Source organism: Salmo salar, chromosome 09 (genome assembly GCF_965601325.2).
Source record: "Salmo salar chromosome 09, fSalSal1, whole genome shotgun sequence".
NCBI classification, from domain to species: domain Eukaryota; kingdom Metazoa; phylum Chordata; class Actinopteri; order Salmoniformes; family Salmonidae; genus Salmo; species Salmo salar.
Window position 1 is genome coordinate 26575216 of NC_138299.1, and position 19435 is coordinate 26594650.

The 19435-nt window shown below is 43.5% G+C and overlaps 2 protein-coding genes across 4 annotated transcripts; both read left to right on the forward strand.

Moving 5' to 3' along the window:
* The first annotated feature begins 4945 nt into the window (after window positions 1–4945).
* On the forward strand, window positions 4946–16153 carry LOC106610949 (thioredoxin-related transmembrane protein 1). Its single transcript, XM_014210654.3, has 8 exons — window positions 4946–5207; window positions 5723–5838; window positions 6001–6046; window positions 6147–6275; window positions 13815–13860; window positions 13963–14064; window positions 14704–14767; window positions 14865–16153. The coding sequence occupies exons 1-8, from the start codon at window positions 4990–4992 to the stop codon at window positions 14984–14986; spliced, it is 843 nt and encodes a 280-aa protein (XP_014066129.2). The 5' UTR covers window positions 4946–4989; the 3' UTR covers window positions 14987–16153.
* A 236-nt stretch (window positions 16154–16389) lies between these two features.
* Window positions 16390–19137, forward strand: hao1 (hydroxyacid oxidase (glycolate oxidase) 1). 3 transcript variants are annotated; one of them, XM_082955473.1, is made up of 9 exons: window positions 16390–16691; window positions 17275–17408; window positions 17510–17610; window positions 17701–17855; window positions 17964–18139; window positions 18252–18343; window positions 18423–18581; window positions 18676–18745; window positions 18878–19137. In XM_082955473.1, the coding sequence occupies exons 1-9, from the start codon at window positions 16525–16527 to the stop codon at window positions 18943–18945; spliced, it is 1122 nt and encodes a 373-aa protein (XP_082811599.1). In that variant the 5' UTR covers window positions 16390–16524; the 3' UTR covers window positions 18946–19137. The 3 variants fall into 3 exon arrangements, with proteins under 3 accessions (XP_082811599.1, XP_014066067.1, NP_001135240.1); XM_014210592.3 differs by having other exon boundaries at window positions 16394–16691; window positions 17236–17408; NM_001141768.1 differs by having other exon boundaries at window positions 16443–16691; window positions 17257–17408; window positions 18878–19135.
* Window positions 19138–19435: the final 298 nt, after the last annotated feature.

Genomic DNA, 19435 nt, shown 5'->3' on the forward strand with positions numbered 1-19435 from the left:
ATATGGTGTGTATGTGTGTGGTTGATATGGTGTGTATGTGTGTGGTTGATATGGTGTGTATGTGTGTGGTTGATATGGTGTGTATGTGTGTGGTTGATATGATGTGTATGTAGGTTGATATGGTGTGTATGTGTGTGGTTGATATGATGTGTATGTAGTTGATATGGTGTGTATGTGTGTGGTTGATATGATGTGTAGTGTAGATGATATGGTGTGTATGTGTGTGGTTGATATGGATGTGTATGTAGTTGATATGGTGTGTATGTGTGTGGTTGATATGATGTGTATGTAGTTGATATGGTGTGTATGTGTGTGGTTGATATGGTGTGTATGTAGATGATATGGTGTGTATGTGTGTGGTTGATATGGTGTGTATGTAGATGATATGGTGTGTATGTGTGTGGTTGATATGGTGTGTATGTAGATGATATGGTGTGTATGTGTGTGGTTGATATGGTGTGTATGTAGATGATATGGTGTGTATGTGTGTGGTTGATATGGTATGTGTGTGTGTGGTTGATATGGTGTGTGTGTGTGTGGTTGATATGGTGTGTATTTCACCTTTATTTAACCAGGTAGGCAAGTTGAGAACAAGTTCTCATTTACAATTGTGACCTGGCCAAGATAAAGCAAAGCAGTTCGACACATACAACAACACAGAGTTACACATGGAGTAAAACAAAACATACAGTCAATAATACAGTAGAAAAATAAGTCTATATACAATGTGAGCAAATGAGGTGAGATAAGGGAGGTAAAGGCAAAAAAAGGCCATGGTGGCAAAGTAAATACAATATAGCAAGTAAAACACTGGAATGGTAGATTTGCAGTAGAAGAAAGTGCAAAGTAGAAATAGAAATAATGGGGTGCAAAGGAGCAAAATAAATAAAATAAATAAATACAGTAGGGGAAGAGGTAGTAGTTTGGGCTAAATTATAGATGGGCTATGTACAGGTGCAGTGATCTGTGAGCTGCTCTGGCAGCTGGTGCTTAAAGCTAGTGAGGGAGATGAGTGTTTCCAGTTTCAGAGATTTTTGTAGTTCGTTCAAGTCATTGGCAGCAGAGAACTGGAAGGAGAGATATATCTGCTGGAGCGCGTGCTACAGGTGGGTGCTGCTATGGTGACCAGTGAGCGGAGATAAGGGGGGACTTTACCTAGCAGGGTCTTGTAGATGACCAGGAGCCAGTGGGTTTGGCACCCCAATGGTGGAACAAGCTCCCTCACGACGCCAGGACAGCGGAGTCAATCACCACCTTCCGGAGACACCTGAAACCCCACCTCTTCAAGGAACACCTGGGATAGGATAAAGTAATCCTTCTAACCCCCCCCTTAAAAGATTTAGATGCACTATTGTAAAGTGGTTGTTCCACTGGATATTATAAGGTGAATGCACCAATTTGTAAGTCGCTCTGGATAAGAGCGTCTGCTAAATGACTTAAATGTAAAATGTAAATGAGTATGAAGCGAGGGCCAGCCAACGAGAGTGTACAGGTCGCAGTGGTGGGTAGTATATGGGGCTTTGGTGACAAAACGGATGGCACTGTGATAGACTGCATCCAGTTTATTGAGTAGGGTATTGGAGGCTATTTTGTAAATGACATCGCCGAAGTCGAGGATCGGTAGGATGGTCAGTTTTACGAGGGTATGTTTGGCAGCATGAGTGAAGGATGCTTTGTTGCGAAATAGGAAGCCAATTCTAGATTTAACTTTGGATTGGAGATGTTTGATGTGAGTCTGAGATGTTTGATGCAATGCCAAGCCGACGCTTGGCATTGCGCATGGTGATCTTAGGCTTGTGCGGCTGCTCGGCCATAGAAACCCATTTCATGAAGCATCCGACAAACAGTTATTGTGCTGACGTTGCTTCCAGGGGCAGTTTGGAACTCTGTAGTGAGTGTTGCAAGCGAGAACAGACAATTTTTAGGCGTTACGCGCTTCAGCACTTGGCAGTCCCATTCTGTGAGCTTGTGTGGCCTACCACTTCGCGGCTGAGCCGTTGTTGCTCCTAGACGTTTCCACAGTGCTAAATAGAGAATAGTGTTGTTACAATGTGGATGCAATGATAGACTGGAGAGGAGATGTGAGGTCACACAAACAGGCAGAAAGATTGCCCCTCAGAGCCAAACTGGCAGCCGGCCCAGTGGCTGGGCCTGAGACTCTGGGCCTGAGACTCAAATTGGTAAGGAACATGTTATTTAGTCATTCTATAGAGAAACTTTAGTGGATTCATCTTTTTCTCTGTGGCTTCATTTACGTTGCTGTTATATTCTTCCTCAGATTGTCTGTATTCAAAACTGAGGCCAAGGCTAATGTATTCACTTTAATGAATGTACATTTAAAGTAGTGGATGACCTTTGTATTTGAACTGTGAGAATGTTACTAATATACTGTATGTATGATATAAATATGATTATGGGAATGCAGTACTTAGGGGCCTACTTGCAAACTCAATTAATAAATTACAATGCTGCAAGGATTCTGACACAAACACAAACATCTGCCCACATCACCCACTTCCTTGCTGACCTTCATTGGCTACCTGTCCCTCAAAGCCCTAAATGGCATCGGACCTACCTACCTGTCAGATCTACTCTCCCCCTATGAACCTCCACGCATACGGTCAAGGCATGCCAAACTGTTTCGTGAACCCAGGACCCGGCGCCGAACAATGTAGGACCGTGCCTTTTCCTCCCACGACCCACACCTTTGGAACTCCCTTCCTGACAATCTCAGGGCTGTTCAGACTGTTGGGGCTTTTAAAGCAGGCCTTAAGACTCATCTTTATCGGCTGAACTACACTTCCTCCGAGACTTTGATTGTTATTTTTATGATATGGTTATACACTGAGTATAGCAAACATTAGGAAGACCTTCCTAATATTGAGTTGTACCTACCCCCCTTTTGCTCTCAGAACAGCCTCAATTCATCTGGGCATGGACTCTACAAGGTGTTAAAAGCATTCCACAGGGATGCTGGCACATTTTGACTCCAATGCTTCCCACAGTTGTGTCAAGTTGGCTGGATGTCCTTTAAGTGATGGACCATTCTTGATACACACGGGAAACTGTTGAACATGAAAAATCCAGCAGCGTTGTAGTTCTTTACACAAACCGGTGCGCCTGGCACCTACTACCATACCCCGATCAAAGGCACTTAAATATTTTGTCTTGCACATTCACCCTCTGAATGGCACACATACACAATCCATGTCTCAATTATCTCAAGGCTTAAAAATCCTTTAACCTGTCTTCTCCCCTTCATCTACACTGATTGAAGTAGATTTAACAAGTGACATCAATAAGGGATCATAGCTTTCACCTGGTTAGTCTTCTTACAATAACAGCAAGTATATTGGGCAGACGCTCTACAAAATGCACCCTGATTCGACCATCACAACGGCTCCAACTCAGATGCCTAGGCCACTCCCTGGCCAGCTCCCTCCCACACACTCAGACCTCGTGGCACCAATGGCTGTGCCATTTGATTGTGTTGGCACTCTACCCTACTGAGGTATGTTTCTGTACAATCCTTCCAAGTATATACATTTTATTAGCTGTTCTTTTACTTAGTATAACACATGGCTAAAGTAGCAGTGATATAAATAATGTATCTTTTTGTCCCGCAGGCCATTTGTCCAGAGTGGATTTTCCCATATCCATAAATGGATTTATTAGCATTTTAAAAGACAAAAAAATAAGAATATTTCAGAACATTGCCTGAGGCTGATGCCATGCAGGTGTTTGTACACATGCATATACACACACTTTCATTCAAATGCACACATGTGCACATACACAGACACACACACATGTAAATAGTGCCATACATGCACTCAAACATATTCAGTTGGCCTTGCTGTTATGATTTTTGTTGTCCTTGATGTCTTTTGTTTTTTGCATAGTTGTTTTCTGTTTTCCTTTGTCTTTTTTCTCTTTTGTTCATTTTGTTGGTTGTTGGTGCATGGGGGGGCGGGTGGGTCTTGGGGGTGGGGAATGGAATTATTTAATTTATCAATTTTTCTCTGGGGGGGGGGGGTCTTGGATGGTTGAGGGGCAGGTCTTGGGGAACTGTGGGGGGGATCTTGGAGTGCTGGTGGCCTGGCGGTTGGGAGCTTGGGCCGGTGGCTGATGGATTGCTGGTTCGTGTCCCCGTTTTTGGCCTTGTGGGAGTTCTGTCGACGTGCCCTTGAGCAGGGCGTTGACCCTGGTTGCTTCTGCGTGTCGCTCTGGAGGGAGTCTGTTAGATGACTAATGTGATGTAGTTATTGAGCGGCTTCACTGCAAGTATATTGTATGTTTTAAATATTCAATTTAAAAAAAAGAACATTTCAGAATTGAAAAAATAATTTGGTGACAGTGAATAAAAAACTCAAGCATATCCCTCTCTCTGTCATGTTCACATTGTTTTGATATGTGTTCTATCATAATTTACATGCCCATTGTGTGTGCATTGCTATACATTACATACTGTACAGATCAGTGTATTTTATACATATCTTTCAAAAATATATTTAAAAACAACTAGCACTTCCCAAATGTAAAAATATTTTTTTGTTTGGGGACAGACAGGCAGACACTGTAACTGTTTGCTCATATAAATTATAAAGTTACAAATCATTAGGGACAGGGTTATAGGGCCACTAATTTGTATTAAGGCCTTCTCATTCAGATTCCCATTAATCAACAGAGGGACACCTAAGTTTAATTTCACCATTTCCCATATGTGTGGCCATTCCGTTATGCCTTTTAGAATAGAGACACCAATAAAGGTTGGTTAATCATTTTTCACTACTTTTAGATCCATCTGTCTGCGGTATATCAGACCACCTTAAAAAAAACACACACACGCACGCACGCACAAACATACACAAACATTGACACACGCACACACTTCAGGTTGTTAGATGAGTCGGTCGACCTTAAAAAAATCCCTGTTTCTGTTACTTCCGTGTTTAGCGTTCTAGGCAGTTTTCGTTTCGGAAAAGCAACATGGCGCAGCTGAAAACAAAACGTTCCTGTAAACTGTTATGTCAAACTAATTCACCTTCATGTAAATTATCATGTAGTCAGCTTTTCCAACCACTCCTCTCAATAATATTAGTCAGCTCCATCGCAAGTTCTGCTGTAGTAGAAACAGAGGCAGGCGTCCTGACAATAACAGATGCTAACTGGACGGTCACTATGGATGGCGAGTGGATGATAAAGTTGTGAGTACAGTACGAAGTCGGAGTGATGATCTGATGTATGCATGTTTGGCGGAAGAAGAAAACGGGAGGGGGGAAGGAGGAGATATATAATTGAAGCTATTAAGTGCCGAATAAGATTTTAGAGTAAAACTTTTGGTTTAGGTCCAGAGTGAGCGTATTCTATTCCAATAATTCAGATGGTTCATGTTGAAGCTGTTGGAACATTGCATGTGAAACTATGCTATCTTCAACCTATATAGATCACGCCAACGTATTTTCCTGACGTTGAAACCAGGTTCATTTTCAGTTCTGAACGAAATGCTGGAAGGGGGGCTGGGTGAAAACATTTGGGAACCCTGCTCTACTGTACTGAACTATACTTTCTGTCCAAATAGTGAATCATAGACGTCTATGATTGATTCAGATTTGGTCAGATTTGGTTTTTAGAACACCTGACTTGTGCCCTGAACACCACCCACCTGTAGAATCTCCATAATGACCATAGACAAAGTGTGTGTGTGTGTGTGTGTGTATAGTGTTGCTCCCTGGTGCCCGGCATGTGCCCAGCTGAAGGAGCAGTGGGAGAGATTCTCCAGCCTGGCAGCAGCCATGGGGGTTTCTGTAGGAGAAGTGGACGTCACTGAACAGCCTGGTATGGAAATATTATGAAGTTGATCCTGTTGGCTCTTACTGTCCTCAATATTGTCTTCTCCCCGCTGTGTGAGATGCAATGCCATACCGAGTCTCCTTCTAACCACCCATCTCTCCTTTCTCTCGTGTGTGTGTGTGTGTGTGTGTGTTTCTTTTCTCTCAGGTCTCAGTGGACGGTTTTTGGTTACCACACTGCCAACCATTTTCCAGTTAGTATCTCAGTTAACCTCTGACCCTGTCCTTTGATCCATGACCTCTAACCTTTCTAACTCTGTATACAGTATTTATCTGTGTGTGTGTATTCTACAGTGTAAAGGAGGGTAGCGTGAGGAGGTATGTGTCTGTCCGTGAGGCGGAGGAGTTCCATGCGTATGTCTCTAACAGGAGGTGGGAGGAGGTGGAACCACTGCCTTCATGGAAGTCTCCTACTTCTCCTCTGTAAATATACACACCATATACAATACCAGTCGAAAGTTTGGACACACCTACTCATTCCAGGGTTTCATTTTTTTTTAAACTATTTTCTACATTGTAGAATACTAGTGAAGACATCAAAACTATGAAATAACACATATGGAATCATGTAGTAACCAACTAGCTTCATGAGGAATGTTTTCCAACAGTCTTGAAGGAGTTCCCACATATGCTGAGCGCTTGTTGGCTGCTTTTCCTTCACTCTGCGGTCCGACTCATCCCCAAAGCACCATCACACCTCCTCAATGCTTCACGGTGGGAACCACACATGCAGAGATCATCCGTTCACCTACTCTGTGTCTCACAAAGACACGGCGGTTGGAACCAAAAATCTCAAATTTGGACTCAGACCAAAAGACAGATTTCCACCGGTCTAATGTCCAATCCTTGTGTTTCTTGGCCCAAGCAAGTCTCTTCTTATTATTGGTATCGTTTAGTAGTGGTTTCTTTGCAGCAATTCGACCATGAAGGCCTGATTCACTCAGTCTCCTCTGAACAGTTGATGTTGAGATGTGTCTGTTTCCAGGGTTGGGTAGGTTACTTTCTAAATGTAATCTGTTACAGTTACTAGTTACCTGTCCAAAATTGTAGTCAGTAACATAATTTTTGGATTACCCAAACTCAGTAACGTAATCTAATTACATTCCGTTACATTTAGATTTATTTCCCCTTAAGAGGCATTAGAAGACAAAAATGTATGTTACCAATTGAATGACATCTATTGCAGGATAAATCAATGTTTAAGTTTACATAGTTGTCCATATATGGATGTTAAAATGTACTTTAAGGGTTGGTTTACATTTACAATGTTTACAAACATTGGGATAAAACAAGCTTATATTGTGTTCTGATGGAGTATGACAGTTGAACTAAGCTCATGAGGGATTTATAAGTTATACAGTTGAAGTCAGAAGTTTACATACACATTAGCCAAATACATTTAAACTCAGTTTTTCACAATTCCTGACATTTAATCTTAGTAAAATTTCCCTGTCTTAGGTCAGTTAGGATCAACACTTAATTTAAGAGTGTGAAATGTCAGAATAATAGTAGAGAGAATTATTTATTTCAGCTTTTATTTCTTTCATCACATTCCCAGTGGGTCAGAAGTTTACATATCCTCAATTAGTATTTGAAAGCATTACCTTTAAATTGTTTAACTTGGGTAAAACGTTTCAGGTAGCCTTCCACAAGCTTCCCACAATAAGTTGGGTGAATTTTGGCCCATTCCTCCTGACAGAGCTAGTGTAACTGAGTCAGGTTTTTAGGCCTCCTTGCTCGCACACGCTTTTTCAGTTCTGCCCACAAATTTTCTATGGGATTGAGGTCAGGGCTTTGTGATGGCCACTCCAATACCTTGACTTTGTTCTCCTTAAACCATTTTGCCACAACTTTAGGGTCATTGTCCATTTGGAAGACCCATTTGCGACCAAGCTTTAACTTCCTGACTGATGTCTTGAGATGTTGCTTCAATATATCCACATCGTTTTCCTCCCTCATGATGCAATCTATTTTGTGAAGTGCACCAGTCCCTCCTGCAGCAAAGCACCCCCATAACATGATGCTGCCACCCCCGTGCTTCACGGTTGGGATGGTGTTCTTTGGCTTGCAAGCCTCCCCCTTTTTCCTCCAAACATAACAATGGTCATTATGGCCAAACAGTTCTATTTTTGTTTCATCAGACCAGAGGACATTTCTCCAAAAAGTACTGTCTTTGTCCCCATGTGCAGTTGCAAACCGTAGTATGGCTTTTTTATGGCGGTTTTGGAGCAGTGACTTCTTCCTTGCTGAGCAGCCTTTCAGGTTATGTCTATATAGGACTCGATTTACTGTGAATATAGATACTTTTGTACCCGTTTCCTCCGGCATCTTCACAAGGTCCTTTGCTGTTGTTCTGGGATTGATTAGCACTTTTCGCACCAAAGTACGTTCATCTATAGGAGACGCGTCTCCTTCCTGAGCGGTATGACGGCTGCGTGGTCCCATGGTGTTTATACTTGCGTACTATTGTTTGTACAGATGAACGTGGTACCTTCAGGCATTTGCAAATTGCTCCCAAGGATGAATTTGTGGAGATCTACAATTATTTTCTGAGGTCTTGGCTGATTTCTTTTGATTTTCCCATGATGTCAAGCAAAGAGGCACTGATTTTGAAGGTAGGCCTTGAAATACATCCACAGGTACACCTCCAATTGACTCAAATTATGTCAATTAGCCTATCAGAAGCTTCTAAAGCCATGACATCATTTTCTGGAATTTTCCAAGCTGTTTAAAGGTACAGTCAACTTAGTGTATGTAAACTTCTGACCCACTGGAATTGTGATACAGTGAATTAAAAGTGAAATAATCTGTCTGTAAACAATTGTTGGAAAAATGACTTGTTTCATGCACAAAGTAGATGTCCTAACCGACCGTCCAAAACTGTAGTTTGTTAACAAGACATTTGTGGAGTGGTTGAAAAACGAGTTTTAATGACTCCAACCTAAGTGTATGTAAACTTCCGACTTCAACTGTATTCTTCAAGAGTCAATTGATATAATTTATAAATCCAGAAATGGATGTAGCAACTACAGATTGCCCCTTTACGTCTATCAAAGGTGTGCAAGTTTGAGCATGTGTCCATTAGGTTAGATTGAGCAATAAAAGCCCCACTTTTATTCCATAGGCTGGGATCCGCACTATGCAGCGGTTGCAAGAGTGCATTTTTCACTGGCTGTCTGTCCACTGGTTTCAAAAACAATGATTAACAGGCAGCTTAAACTTCTTGAATTCAACGATTATTGGGTTGAAATACACATTTAGATTTATGAACAACCATCCACAACAACCGCAAATAGCTAAATGAGAGAGCAGCAGTGTGATTCACATCAATGCGCTATGTAGATATCAATAATAAGTTATATCCGTATCGCCGTAGACTACATTATTACTGTCATCTTTACCTCCAAGCGTTTATTCAAGTTGGATAATATTTTGATGCCGACAGCAGTCGCACCATTGGAAGACAGCTTGGACTGTAGCCTGCAAAAGCCTATTCCTGCTCTTTTCCCGCGATCCAGCAAACACATTTAGTGTATCATCACAGCGGTCTCTGACTTGTGGTCAGACTCGCTCATGTGCAACAAACTTAAACTTGTGCCTTTTTTCCATGCTGATTTGAATGTCATTGAGATAACAGAGAAGTGTCTTAGATTTATTTTCACAAACATCTTTCCTGAATTTAAAAGTAATCATCTAGTTTTTCAAAAGTATCTATAATCTGATTAGAATATTTTTTGCTGGTAGCGTAACTGATTACATGTAATCCATTACTCCCCAATCCTGTCTGTTACTTGAACTCTGTGAAGCATTTATTTGGGCTGAGGTGCAGATAACTCTAATGAACTTATCCTCTGCAGCAGAGGTAACTCTGGGTCTTCCTTTCCTGTGGTGGTCCTCATGAGAGCCAGTTTCATCATAGCGCTTAATGGTTTTTGTGACTGCACTTGAAGAAACTTTCAAAGTTCTCAACATTTTCCAGATTGACTGACCTTCATATCTTAAAGTAATGATGGACTGTTGTTTCTCTTTGCTTATTTGAGCTGTTCTTGCCATAATATGGACTTGGTCTTTTACCAAATAGGGCTATCTTCTGTATACCACCCCTACCTTGTCAAAACACAACTGATTGGCTCAAACGCATTAAGAAGGAAAGAAATTCCACAAATGTACTTTTAACAAGGCACACCTGTTAATTGAAATGCATTCAAATCAAATTAAATGTATTTGTCACATACACATGGTTAGCAGGTGTTAATGCAAGTGTAGCGAAATGCTGGTGCTTCTAGTTCCGACCATGCAGTAATATATAACAAGTAATCTAACCTAACAATTTCACAACAACTACCTTATACACACAAGTGTAAAGGAATAAATACGAATATGTACATACAAATATATAAATGAGTGATGGCCGAACGGCATAGGCAAGATGCAGTAGATAGTATAGAGTACAGTATATACATATGAGATGAGTAGTGTAGGGTATGTAAGCATTATATAAAGTGGTATAGTTTAAAGTGACTAGTGATACATTTAATTACATCAGATGGCAAGATGCAGTAGATGGTATAGCGTACAATATATACATAAGAGATGAGTAATGTAGGGTAAGTAAACATTATATAATATAAAGTGGCTAGTGATAAATTGATTACATCAATTTTACCATTATTAAAGTGGGTGGAGTTGAGTCAGTATGTTGGCAGCAGCCACTCAATGTTAGTGATGGCTGTTTAACAGTCTGATGGCCTTGAGATAGAAGCTGTTTTTCAGTCTCTCGGTCCCCGCTTTGATGCACCTGTACTGACCTCGCCTTCTGGATGATAGCGGGGTGAACAGGCAGTGGCTCAGGAGGTTGTTGTCCTTGAAGATCTTTTTGGCCTTCCTGTGACATCGGGTGGTGTAGGTGTCCTGGAGGGCAGGTAGTTTGCACCCGGTGATGCGTTGTGCAGACCTCACTACCCTCTGGAGAGCCTTCTGGTTATGGGCGGAGCAGTTGCCGTACCAGGCGGTGACACAGCCCGACAGGATGCTCTCGATTGTGCATTTGTAAAAGTTTGAGTGTTTTTGGTGACAAGCCGAATTTCTTCAGCCTCCTGAGGTTGAAGAGGCGCAGCCGTGCCTTCTTCACCGCGCTGTCTGTGTGGGTGGACCATTTCAGTTTGTCTGTGATGTGTACGCCGAGGAACTTAAAACTTTCCACCTTCTCCACTACTGTCCCATCAATGTAGATAGGGGGCTGCTCCCTCTGCTGTTTCCTGAAGTCCACGATCATCTCCTTTGTTTTGTTGACATTGAGTGTGAGGTTATTTTCCTGACACCACACTCTGAGGGCCCTCACCTCCTCCCTGTAGGCCGTCTCGTCATTGTTGGTAATCAAGCCTACCACTGTAGTGTCGTCTGCAAACTTGATGATTGAGTTGGAGGCGTGCATGGCCACACAGTTGTGGGTGAACAGGGAGTACAGTAGAGGGCTGAGAACGCACCCTTGTGGGGACCCAGTGTTGAAGATCAGCGGGGTGGAGATGTTGTTACCTACCCTCGCCACCTGGGGGCGGCCCGTCAGGAAGTCCAGGACCCAGTTGCACAGGGCGGGGTTGAGACCCAGGGTCTCGAGCTTAATGACGAGTTTGGAGAGTACTATGGTGTTAAATGCTGAGCTGTAATCGATGAACAGCATTCTTCCATAGGTATTGCAGTGTGATGACGATTGCGTCGTCTGTGGACCTATTGTGGCGGTAAGCAAATTGGAGTGGGTCTAGGGTGTCGGGTAGGTTGGAGGTGATATGGTCCTTGACTAGTCTCTCAAAGCACGTCATGATGACGGAGGTGAGTGCTACGGGGCGATAGTCATTTAGCTCAGTTACCTTAGCTTTCTTGGGAACAGCAGACTGGGATAAGGATTGATTGAATATGTCTGTAAACACACCAGCCAGCTGGTCTGCGCATGCTCTGAGGACGCGGCCGGGGATTCCGTCTGGGCCTGCAGCCTTGCGAGGGTTAACACGCTTAAATGTTTTACTCACGTTGGCTACAGTGAAGGAGAGCCCGCAGGTTTTGGTAGCGGGCCGTGTCAGTGGCACTGTACTGTCCTCAAAGCGAGCAAAAAAGTTGTTTAGTCTGTCTGGGAGCAAGGCATCGTGATCCGCGACGGGGCTGGTTTTCCTTTTGTAGTCCGTGATTGATTGTAGACCCTGCCACATACCTCTCGTGTCTGAGCCGTTGAATTGCGACTCCACTTTGTCTCTATACTGACGCTTAGCTTGTTTGATTGCCTTGCGGAGGGAACAGCTACACTGTTTGTATTCGGTCATGTTTCCGGTCACCTTGCCCTGATTAAAAGCAGTGGTTCGCGCGTTTAGTTTTGCGCGAATGCTGCCATCAATCCACTGTTTCTGGTTGGGGAATGTTTTAATAGACGCTGTGGGTACAACATCACCGATGCACTTGTTAATGAACTCACACACCGAATGAGCGTATTCGTCAATGTTGTTGTTCGACGCAATGCGGAACATATCCCAGTCCACGTGATCGAAGCAATCTTGAAGCGTGGAATCCGATTGGTCGGACCAGCGTTGAACAGACCTGAGGGCGGGAGCTTCCTGTTTTAGTTTCTGTCTATCGGCTGGGAGCAACAAAATGGAGTCGTGGTCAGCTTTTCCGAAGGGAGGGCGGGGGAGGGCCTTATATGCATCGCGGAAGTTAGAATAACAATGATCCAGGGTTTTGCTACCCCTGGTAGCACAATCGATATGCTGATAGAATTTGGGGAGCCTTGTTTTCAGATTAGCCTTGTTAAAACCCCGGCTACAATAAATGCAGCCTCAGGATATGTGGTTTCCAGTTTACATAGAGTCCAATGAAGTTCTTTCAGGGCCGTCGATGTATCTGCTTGGGGGGGATATACACGACTGTGATTATGATCGAAGAGAATTCTCTTGGTAGATAATGCGGTCGGCATTTGATAGTGAGAAATTCTAAGTCAGGTGAACAAAAGGACTTGAGTTCCTGTATATTGTTATGATCACACCACGTCTCGTTAATCATAAGGCATACACCCCCGCCCTTCTTCTTACCAGAGAGATGCTTGTTTCTGTCGGCGCGATGCGTGAAGAAACCAGGTGGCTGTACCGACTCAGATAGCGTGTCTCGAGTGAGCCATGTTTCCGTGAAACAAAGAATGTTACAGTCTCGGATGTCTCTCTGGAATGCTACCCTTGCTCGGATTTCGTCTACCTTGTTGTCAAGAGACTGGACATTGGCAAGTAGTATGCTCGGGAGCAGTGCTCGATGTGCCCGTCTACGGAGCCTGACCAGAAGACCGCTCCGTCTGCCCCTTCTTCTACGGCGTCGTTGTTTTGGGTCGCCGGCTGGGATCCGATCCATTGTCCTGGGTGGTAGGCCAAACAGAGGATCCGCTTCTGGAAAGTCGTATTCCTGGTCGTAATGTTGGTGAGTTGACGTTGCTCTTATATCCAATTGTTCCTCCCGGCTGTATGTAATAAAACCTAAGATTTCCTGGGGTAACAATGTAAGAAATAATACATAAAAAAACAAAATACTGCATAGTTTCCTAGGAACGCGAAGCGAGGCGGCCATCTCTGTCGCCGCCGGAAGTAACAGGTGACTACCTCATGAAGCTGGTTGAGATAATGCCAAGAGTGTCCAAAGCTTTCATCAAGGCAAAGGGACTTTGAAGAATCTCAAATATAAAATATATTTTGATTTGTTAACACTTTTTTGGTTACTACATGATTCCATATGTGTTATTTCATAGTTTTGATGTCTTCACTATTATTCTACAATGTAGAAAATAGTAAATATAAAGAAAAACCCTGGAATGAGTAGATGTGTCTAAACTTTTGACTGGTACTGTATATTATACATAAACGTGGAATTCGTCTTCTCTTCTGTAAATATATTCTGACCTTACCTCTGACTTTGTGGATCTCCTCCCTCCAGGATGAGCTGCATGGCCGGACTCTTCAGGCTTTCACTGTGGATCCGGGTGAGACCAAATCTCTCTCTCACACACACACACAGAGAGAAAATGGTGTAAACGATCCACACTCACTCAGAATCGTGTGTGTGTGTGTGTGTGCGTGTGTAGTGGACTCATGGGTATCTGACGGGGGATTTGGGCATGCCGGTGTGGGGCTCCTACCTCTCTTTTGCCATGGCAACACTTGTCACTGGGCTGCTGATGGGACTGGTGAGTTACACACGAATAATAATTTCACTATATTATTGTATTACTACTAAACCATTAATAAACACAAAACACTATTTTTATGTCACACAAATGCTTTTGAAGGGTACTGAACATGTTGAGTATGTCATTGTTCTGAGAAAGATGCCAAATCGTCTCTCTCTTACAGCCTGCTAGAGTACGTAGACACACAAACACACACACACTTCAATGAGTTTCTCTGCAGTGAAATGTGATCTTATGTAAGAGTGGGAGTGGGAGGATGGCTTGGTAGAGTAGACTGGAGAGGCAGCAGGAGGACAGATGTGCAGGAGGACAGATGTGTGGGGTGCCCTCAGCTACTCTTGTGTAACCAGCTGCATTCTACTTAAAGTTTGGAACTCAACTCCTGCCTACACTGACATTAACCTCTTAACTAATTTAAACTACCTTCATTCTAAACTAGATTATTAACTATAGTTGTCTTTATTTTAGTTTGACCCTGTCTAACTTCTCTGATCCTGTCTCAACTCTCCCCTCCACTCAACAGAGCTGCTTTAAACTCTTGTCTCTCTGTCTGTCTGTCTGTCTGTCTCTGTGTGTCTGTCTGTGTGTCTGTCTGTCTGTGTGTCTGTGTGTCTGTCTGTCTGTGTGTCTGGGTAGGTGCTGGTCCTGGTTGCAGATTGCCTCTGTCCTTCCCGACAGAAGCGGAAAGAGGAGAGAGCAGGTGAGAGGATGATCCCACAGAACAAAGCACGTATGCACATACACACACAAAGACAGTGTGTTATTAGTGCTCTACAGCGTGTGTTTGTTTCGAGCAGGAGTGTGTGTGAGTATGGCGGAGAAGAGGCAAGCGTCGGAGACAGATGAGGGTGAGGGGTCTAACGAGGAGGAGCCGGAGACACTGAGACAGAGGAGAGGACAGGCAAAACCTACCTCCTAACCAGTGGTTGGAACCTAAATTATTTTCCAATCGTTTCGTTCGGAACAGAACCATTATTTTTTTTCGTTACATTCCACTGTTTTCTGACCAACAAAATAAAGTTCTGAAAAAGGTTCAAACCAAATAAAAGTAACAGTTTATATTGTTCCTTTCTGGTCCTTTTTAAACCTCTGAAATTGTAAAAAAAAAATAATAATAATTTGCTCGACATTAAATTACTTCACCAATCATGCAGTGCAGATAGAGCAGCTTGATATGGAGCAGGCAAGCTGTAGCTCAGTGAGTTGTTTACGTGCAGCTGAAATTTTGCGGGTGGAGGAGGAAGCTTGGCTTAAAGCGCTGGGCATCTTGTTATGACATGCATTATCTGAATTAGGCCCACAGAATTATACCTACGGAGGAGCGGCTTCTTTGGAGGAACTTTGAATGTCTTTGAACTTCAGAGAAGGCTTAACATTGAACCAAAACTAGCTATAACTAGCTAATGAGCTTGTGTGTGCAGAGTGGCACCAGAATTAAAAATACATCTTACCTTTTTGTAGTTAATAAATACAATGTGAAATGTGATAACTACAGTATCCTAACTAGCATTGAAAAAGTTAATCCATTCTTCTCTAATTAAGAATCTCTTTCCCTATCTTCTGAATCACGCTTGTAACGTCAGTAGGTTACAGCTATGCTTCGGGGGGTTCTGATTCTGTTCCTTAGAAAATGTAGTTATTGTCCGGTTTTCTGTTCTGTTCCCTGAACCGGTTCCAAGGGAAATGTTCCCTTCAGACAGGACGACAAAGACAACAATTTATGCTGAACAAAAAGAGTGATTTGACGAATGCTTGTCATGTGTTTTTCCATGTGTGTATGGGGGAGGGGGGGGGGGGGGGGGGTCTGGAAGGGTTCACTTTCCTATTTTCGTCCACTTTTTTCATCCATTTTTTATAACGTTGTCCAATATTCTATGATTATCACAATATAAACTTTATTTTCTTCGATTTGAAATAGTTTTCTATTGTTAAGACTGCCATATGCATTCATACCGTTTGAGCTAGGTATGATTCTATTATTGATGGATGACTATGATAATGACTGAGTGTTGTTGCCATGTGAGGAGGCCCCTCCATCCTTGATAATGGATCATTTAATCACCAAAATAAACATTTTTATACAAAGGCCTCTTTACTGTCTAGTTATGGTGCCCATCTCCTGTCTGTGCTGTGTGGACAGTGTTATCATATATAAGGGTTGTGGGGTGAAGGGTCAGGGTTGCTTAAATTAGAGTGTGTGTGTGTGTGTGTGTGTGTGTGTGTGTGTGTGTGTGTGTGTGGTGTGTGTGTGTGGGAGGGAGTGGCAAGCAGCGCTGTGTAAACTTGGCGTTAATGATTGCTGGTGGTCAGATGATCAGAGAGGAGAGACTTGGGGGTGTCTGTGACAGCAGTCAGAGAGGACTATGTGTGTGTGGATCAGGTAGTGTTAGAGTTAGTCAGCCTGTATGTGTTATTGCGTGTGTGGATCAAAGTGTGTTAAAGTGTGCATTTGTCTGTATGTGTGTTAGTCTGTGTGTGTGTGTAGTCATGTCTGAGAAGTTAGTGTGTGTGGCTGACTATGAGTCTATGGCCAAGAGAGTTCTACCAAAAGCTGTGTTTGACTACTACTGCTCTGGAGCCGACCAGCAAGAGACCTTGGCAGATAACACTGCTGCGTTCTCCAGGTAACTAGCACACACACTTGCCTATGCGGAGTCTCCAGAAAACGCTAACATCCGGTTTTCAGGGATACAGTATTTTCAACCTAACTTCCGTTTCCCCTGAAAAACGGAAGTGGGAACTTTTTACGCCTGCTACGTTAGGTTACACAGACACACAGTGCTGTTTTCTCCAGGCAACATGAACACGCACGTTCTGTCCTGTAACAACTATTGCAATGTGGAGAATCAAACCTAGTTGTAACATTGCAACCAGACAACAAGGCTTCATTCAACACTAGTGTAGAATACTGCTGCTCACTGCATCACACACACCGTTTACTTAAGATCTGCACAGATTATGTTCTCCATCATCATCATCTCATAGAATATGTTAGTGAGGTGAGTTAGAAGTGTTTTTGGGGTGTTTCAGTGCTGTTCAATGTTTTTTTTCGGCTGTTTTAGGCAGACAATATCCTAGAAACCACCACAGTAGTTTAATAATTGACTCACCACCTCACTTCAACTCAAAGTCCTGTTCAACGTCTGACACAGCACTGGTTTACACCAGATCACTTCTCTGTGTGTATAGGTGGCTTTTGTTCCCTAGGGTACTGAGGGATGTGTCCAGCGTGGATCTGAGTGTTAGTGTGTTAGGTCAGCGAATCAGCATGCCTGTGTGTGTCGGGGCAACCGCAATGCAGAGGATGGCCCACCCTGATGGAGAGACGGCCACCGCCAGAGGTGTGTGTGTACGTACACACACATACACACACACACACACACACGGCTGCTTCCAGCCTCTTGTGTATACTGTATGTGTGTAATAAAGCTCCATCTCCCAGCAACCAGAGCGGCAGGGACGGGGATGATGCTGAGTTCTTGGGCCACCTCTACCATAGAGGAAGTGAGGTCATCAGCTGGCGACGGCCTGCTCTGGATGCAGGTGGAGTACTGCTACATATAGGTTTTGATTACATCACAGTTAACATCACCGGTCTGGTGAACATCTATGACCTATATATAATCCGTACAGCTGTACATCTATAAGGACCGCGACCTCACTCTGTCATTGGTGCGCCGGGCTGAAGAGGCAGGGTATAAGGCCATCTTTGTTACCGTGGATACGCCCTACCTCGGAAAGAGACGAGATGACGTGCGCAACCGCTTTAAACTTCCCCCTCATCTGAAGTAGGAACCAAAAACACACTCATCACACCATATACACAGACACACACACTTCATCAAATAATATATTGTTTAAGCTTACCTCTTATTTTAGTGTTTGTGTGTGTGTAGGATGACTAACTTTGGTTCGGCAGAGCTGGCGTTCTCCAGTGCTGAGGGTTACGGTGAGGACAGTGGACTGGCTGTGTATGTCGCTCAGGCTATCGACCCTACTCTCTGCTGGGAACACATTGCTTGGCTGAAGAAAAACACACACCTCCCGGTGGTCGTCAAAGGTGTCCTGAGAGGTGACACACAACACACAGTACACGCCACATAAGGCAGGTTTAAGTTTCATGGCAGAGAAGTAGTAACATGTCTATACATCTATGGATCTATATCCACCCTTCTTCCCACCAGCTGAAGATGCGTTAGAAGCACTTATCCACGGTGTAGATGGGATCCTGGTGTCTAACCACGGCGCAAGGCAGCTAGACGGGGTCCCAGCTACGGTGAGGGAGCCCAACACACACACACACACCCTCTTCAGTAATATTTCACTTCTTGTCCTGTGACATATGTTGTGTGTAGCTGGATGTGCTGTCTGAGGTGGTGTCAGCAGTAGCAGGGAGGTGTGAGGTGTACCTTGACGGAGGGGTGAGGAGGGGAACAGACGTCCTGAAGGCCTTAGCTCTGGGGGCTACCGCTGTCTTCCTCGGACGGCCTGTACTCTGGGGGCTCGCCTGCCAGGTACCACTGTGTGTGTGTGCAGATAATGCAAGGACCATATGTGGTTGTTTGACCTACTGCTAAATAACTAAAATGTCAAAACGTGTGTTTGTAGGGGGAGCAGGGCGTCAGTGATGTTCTGGAGCTCATGAGAGATGAGCTACACCTGGCGATGGCCCTGGCAGGTAACCATGGATAATTAACCTACTCTGACCATTTCCTCCTCACATTGCCTTTCCTCATCTACTAATTCTCAACCTCTCCTCTCCTTTATCTGAGTTCAGAGGTAAAGGTTGAACCCTGTGTTTTGTCTGCAGGATGTTGTTCGGTGGCAGAGGTTAACAGATCCCTCGTCAGAAGGCCTGAATTCACCTCCAGAATCTGAAGAAGCTGATACACGCAAATTGGGTTTGAAGGCACCAGCCATGTAACACCTGGATAAATAAATGTAATCAATTAGTAAGTCGTAGTAATTCTCACTGCTTTTCGATAGTTTCCAAAGCACTACGAATTGGATGTAAGACTGTCACCACCTGATGGAATTTGAAGCCTCATTAAATCATGTTTCTTTCCAATATTACTGGTGTTGGGATTTTACTAGCCTTCCACATCTCATCTCACTGAAGTCTCGGTTTACGAGATTAGGGTTTGACTAACTCACCAAACTAACGGCAAAATATCAAGTCAATCTGACAAAACAGCTGAAGTGACTTCAGTAGACCAGCAGGTGTCACTAACAGCTTTGACACGTAAACCTTTTTGGTACAATTGGTTGTAATGTTGGAAAGCTTTGTTTCCGCATTACACACAGGCTTACATTTCCCGCCACATACACTCTTGCAGAATCCTGATCCTCTTTACAGACCATACTAGCA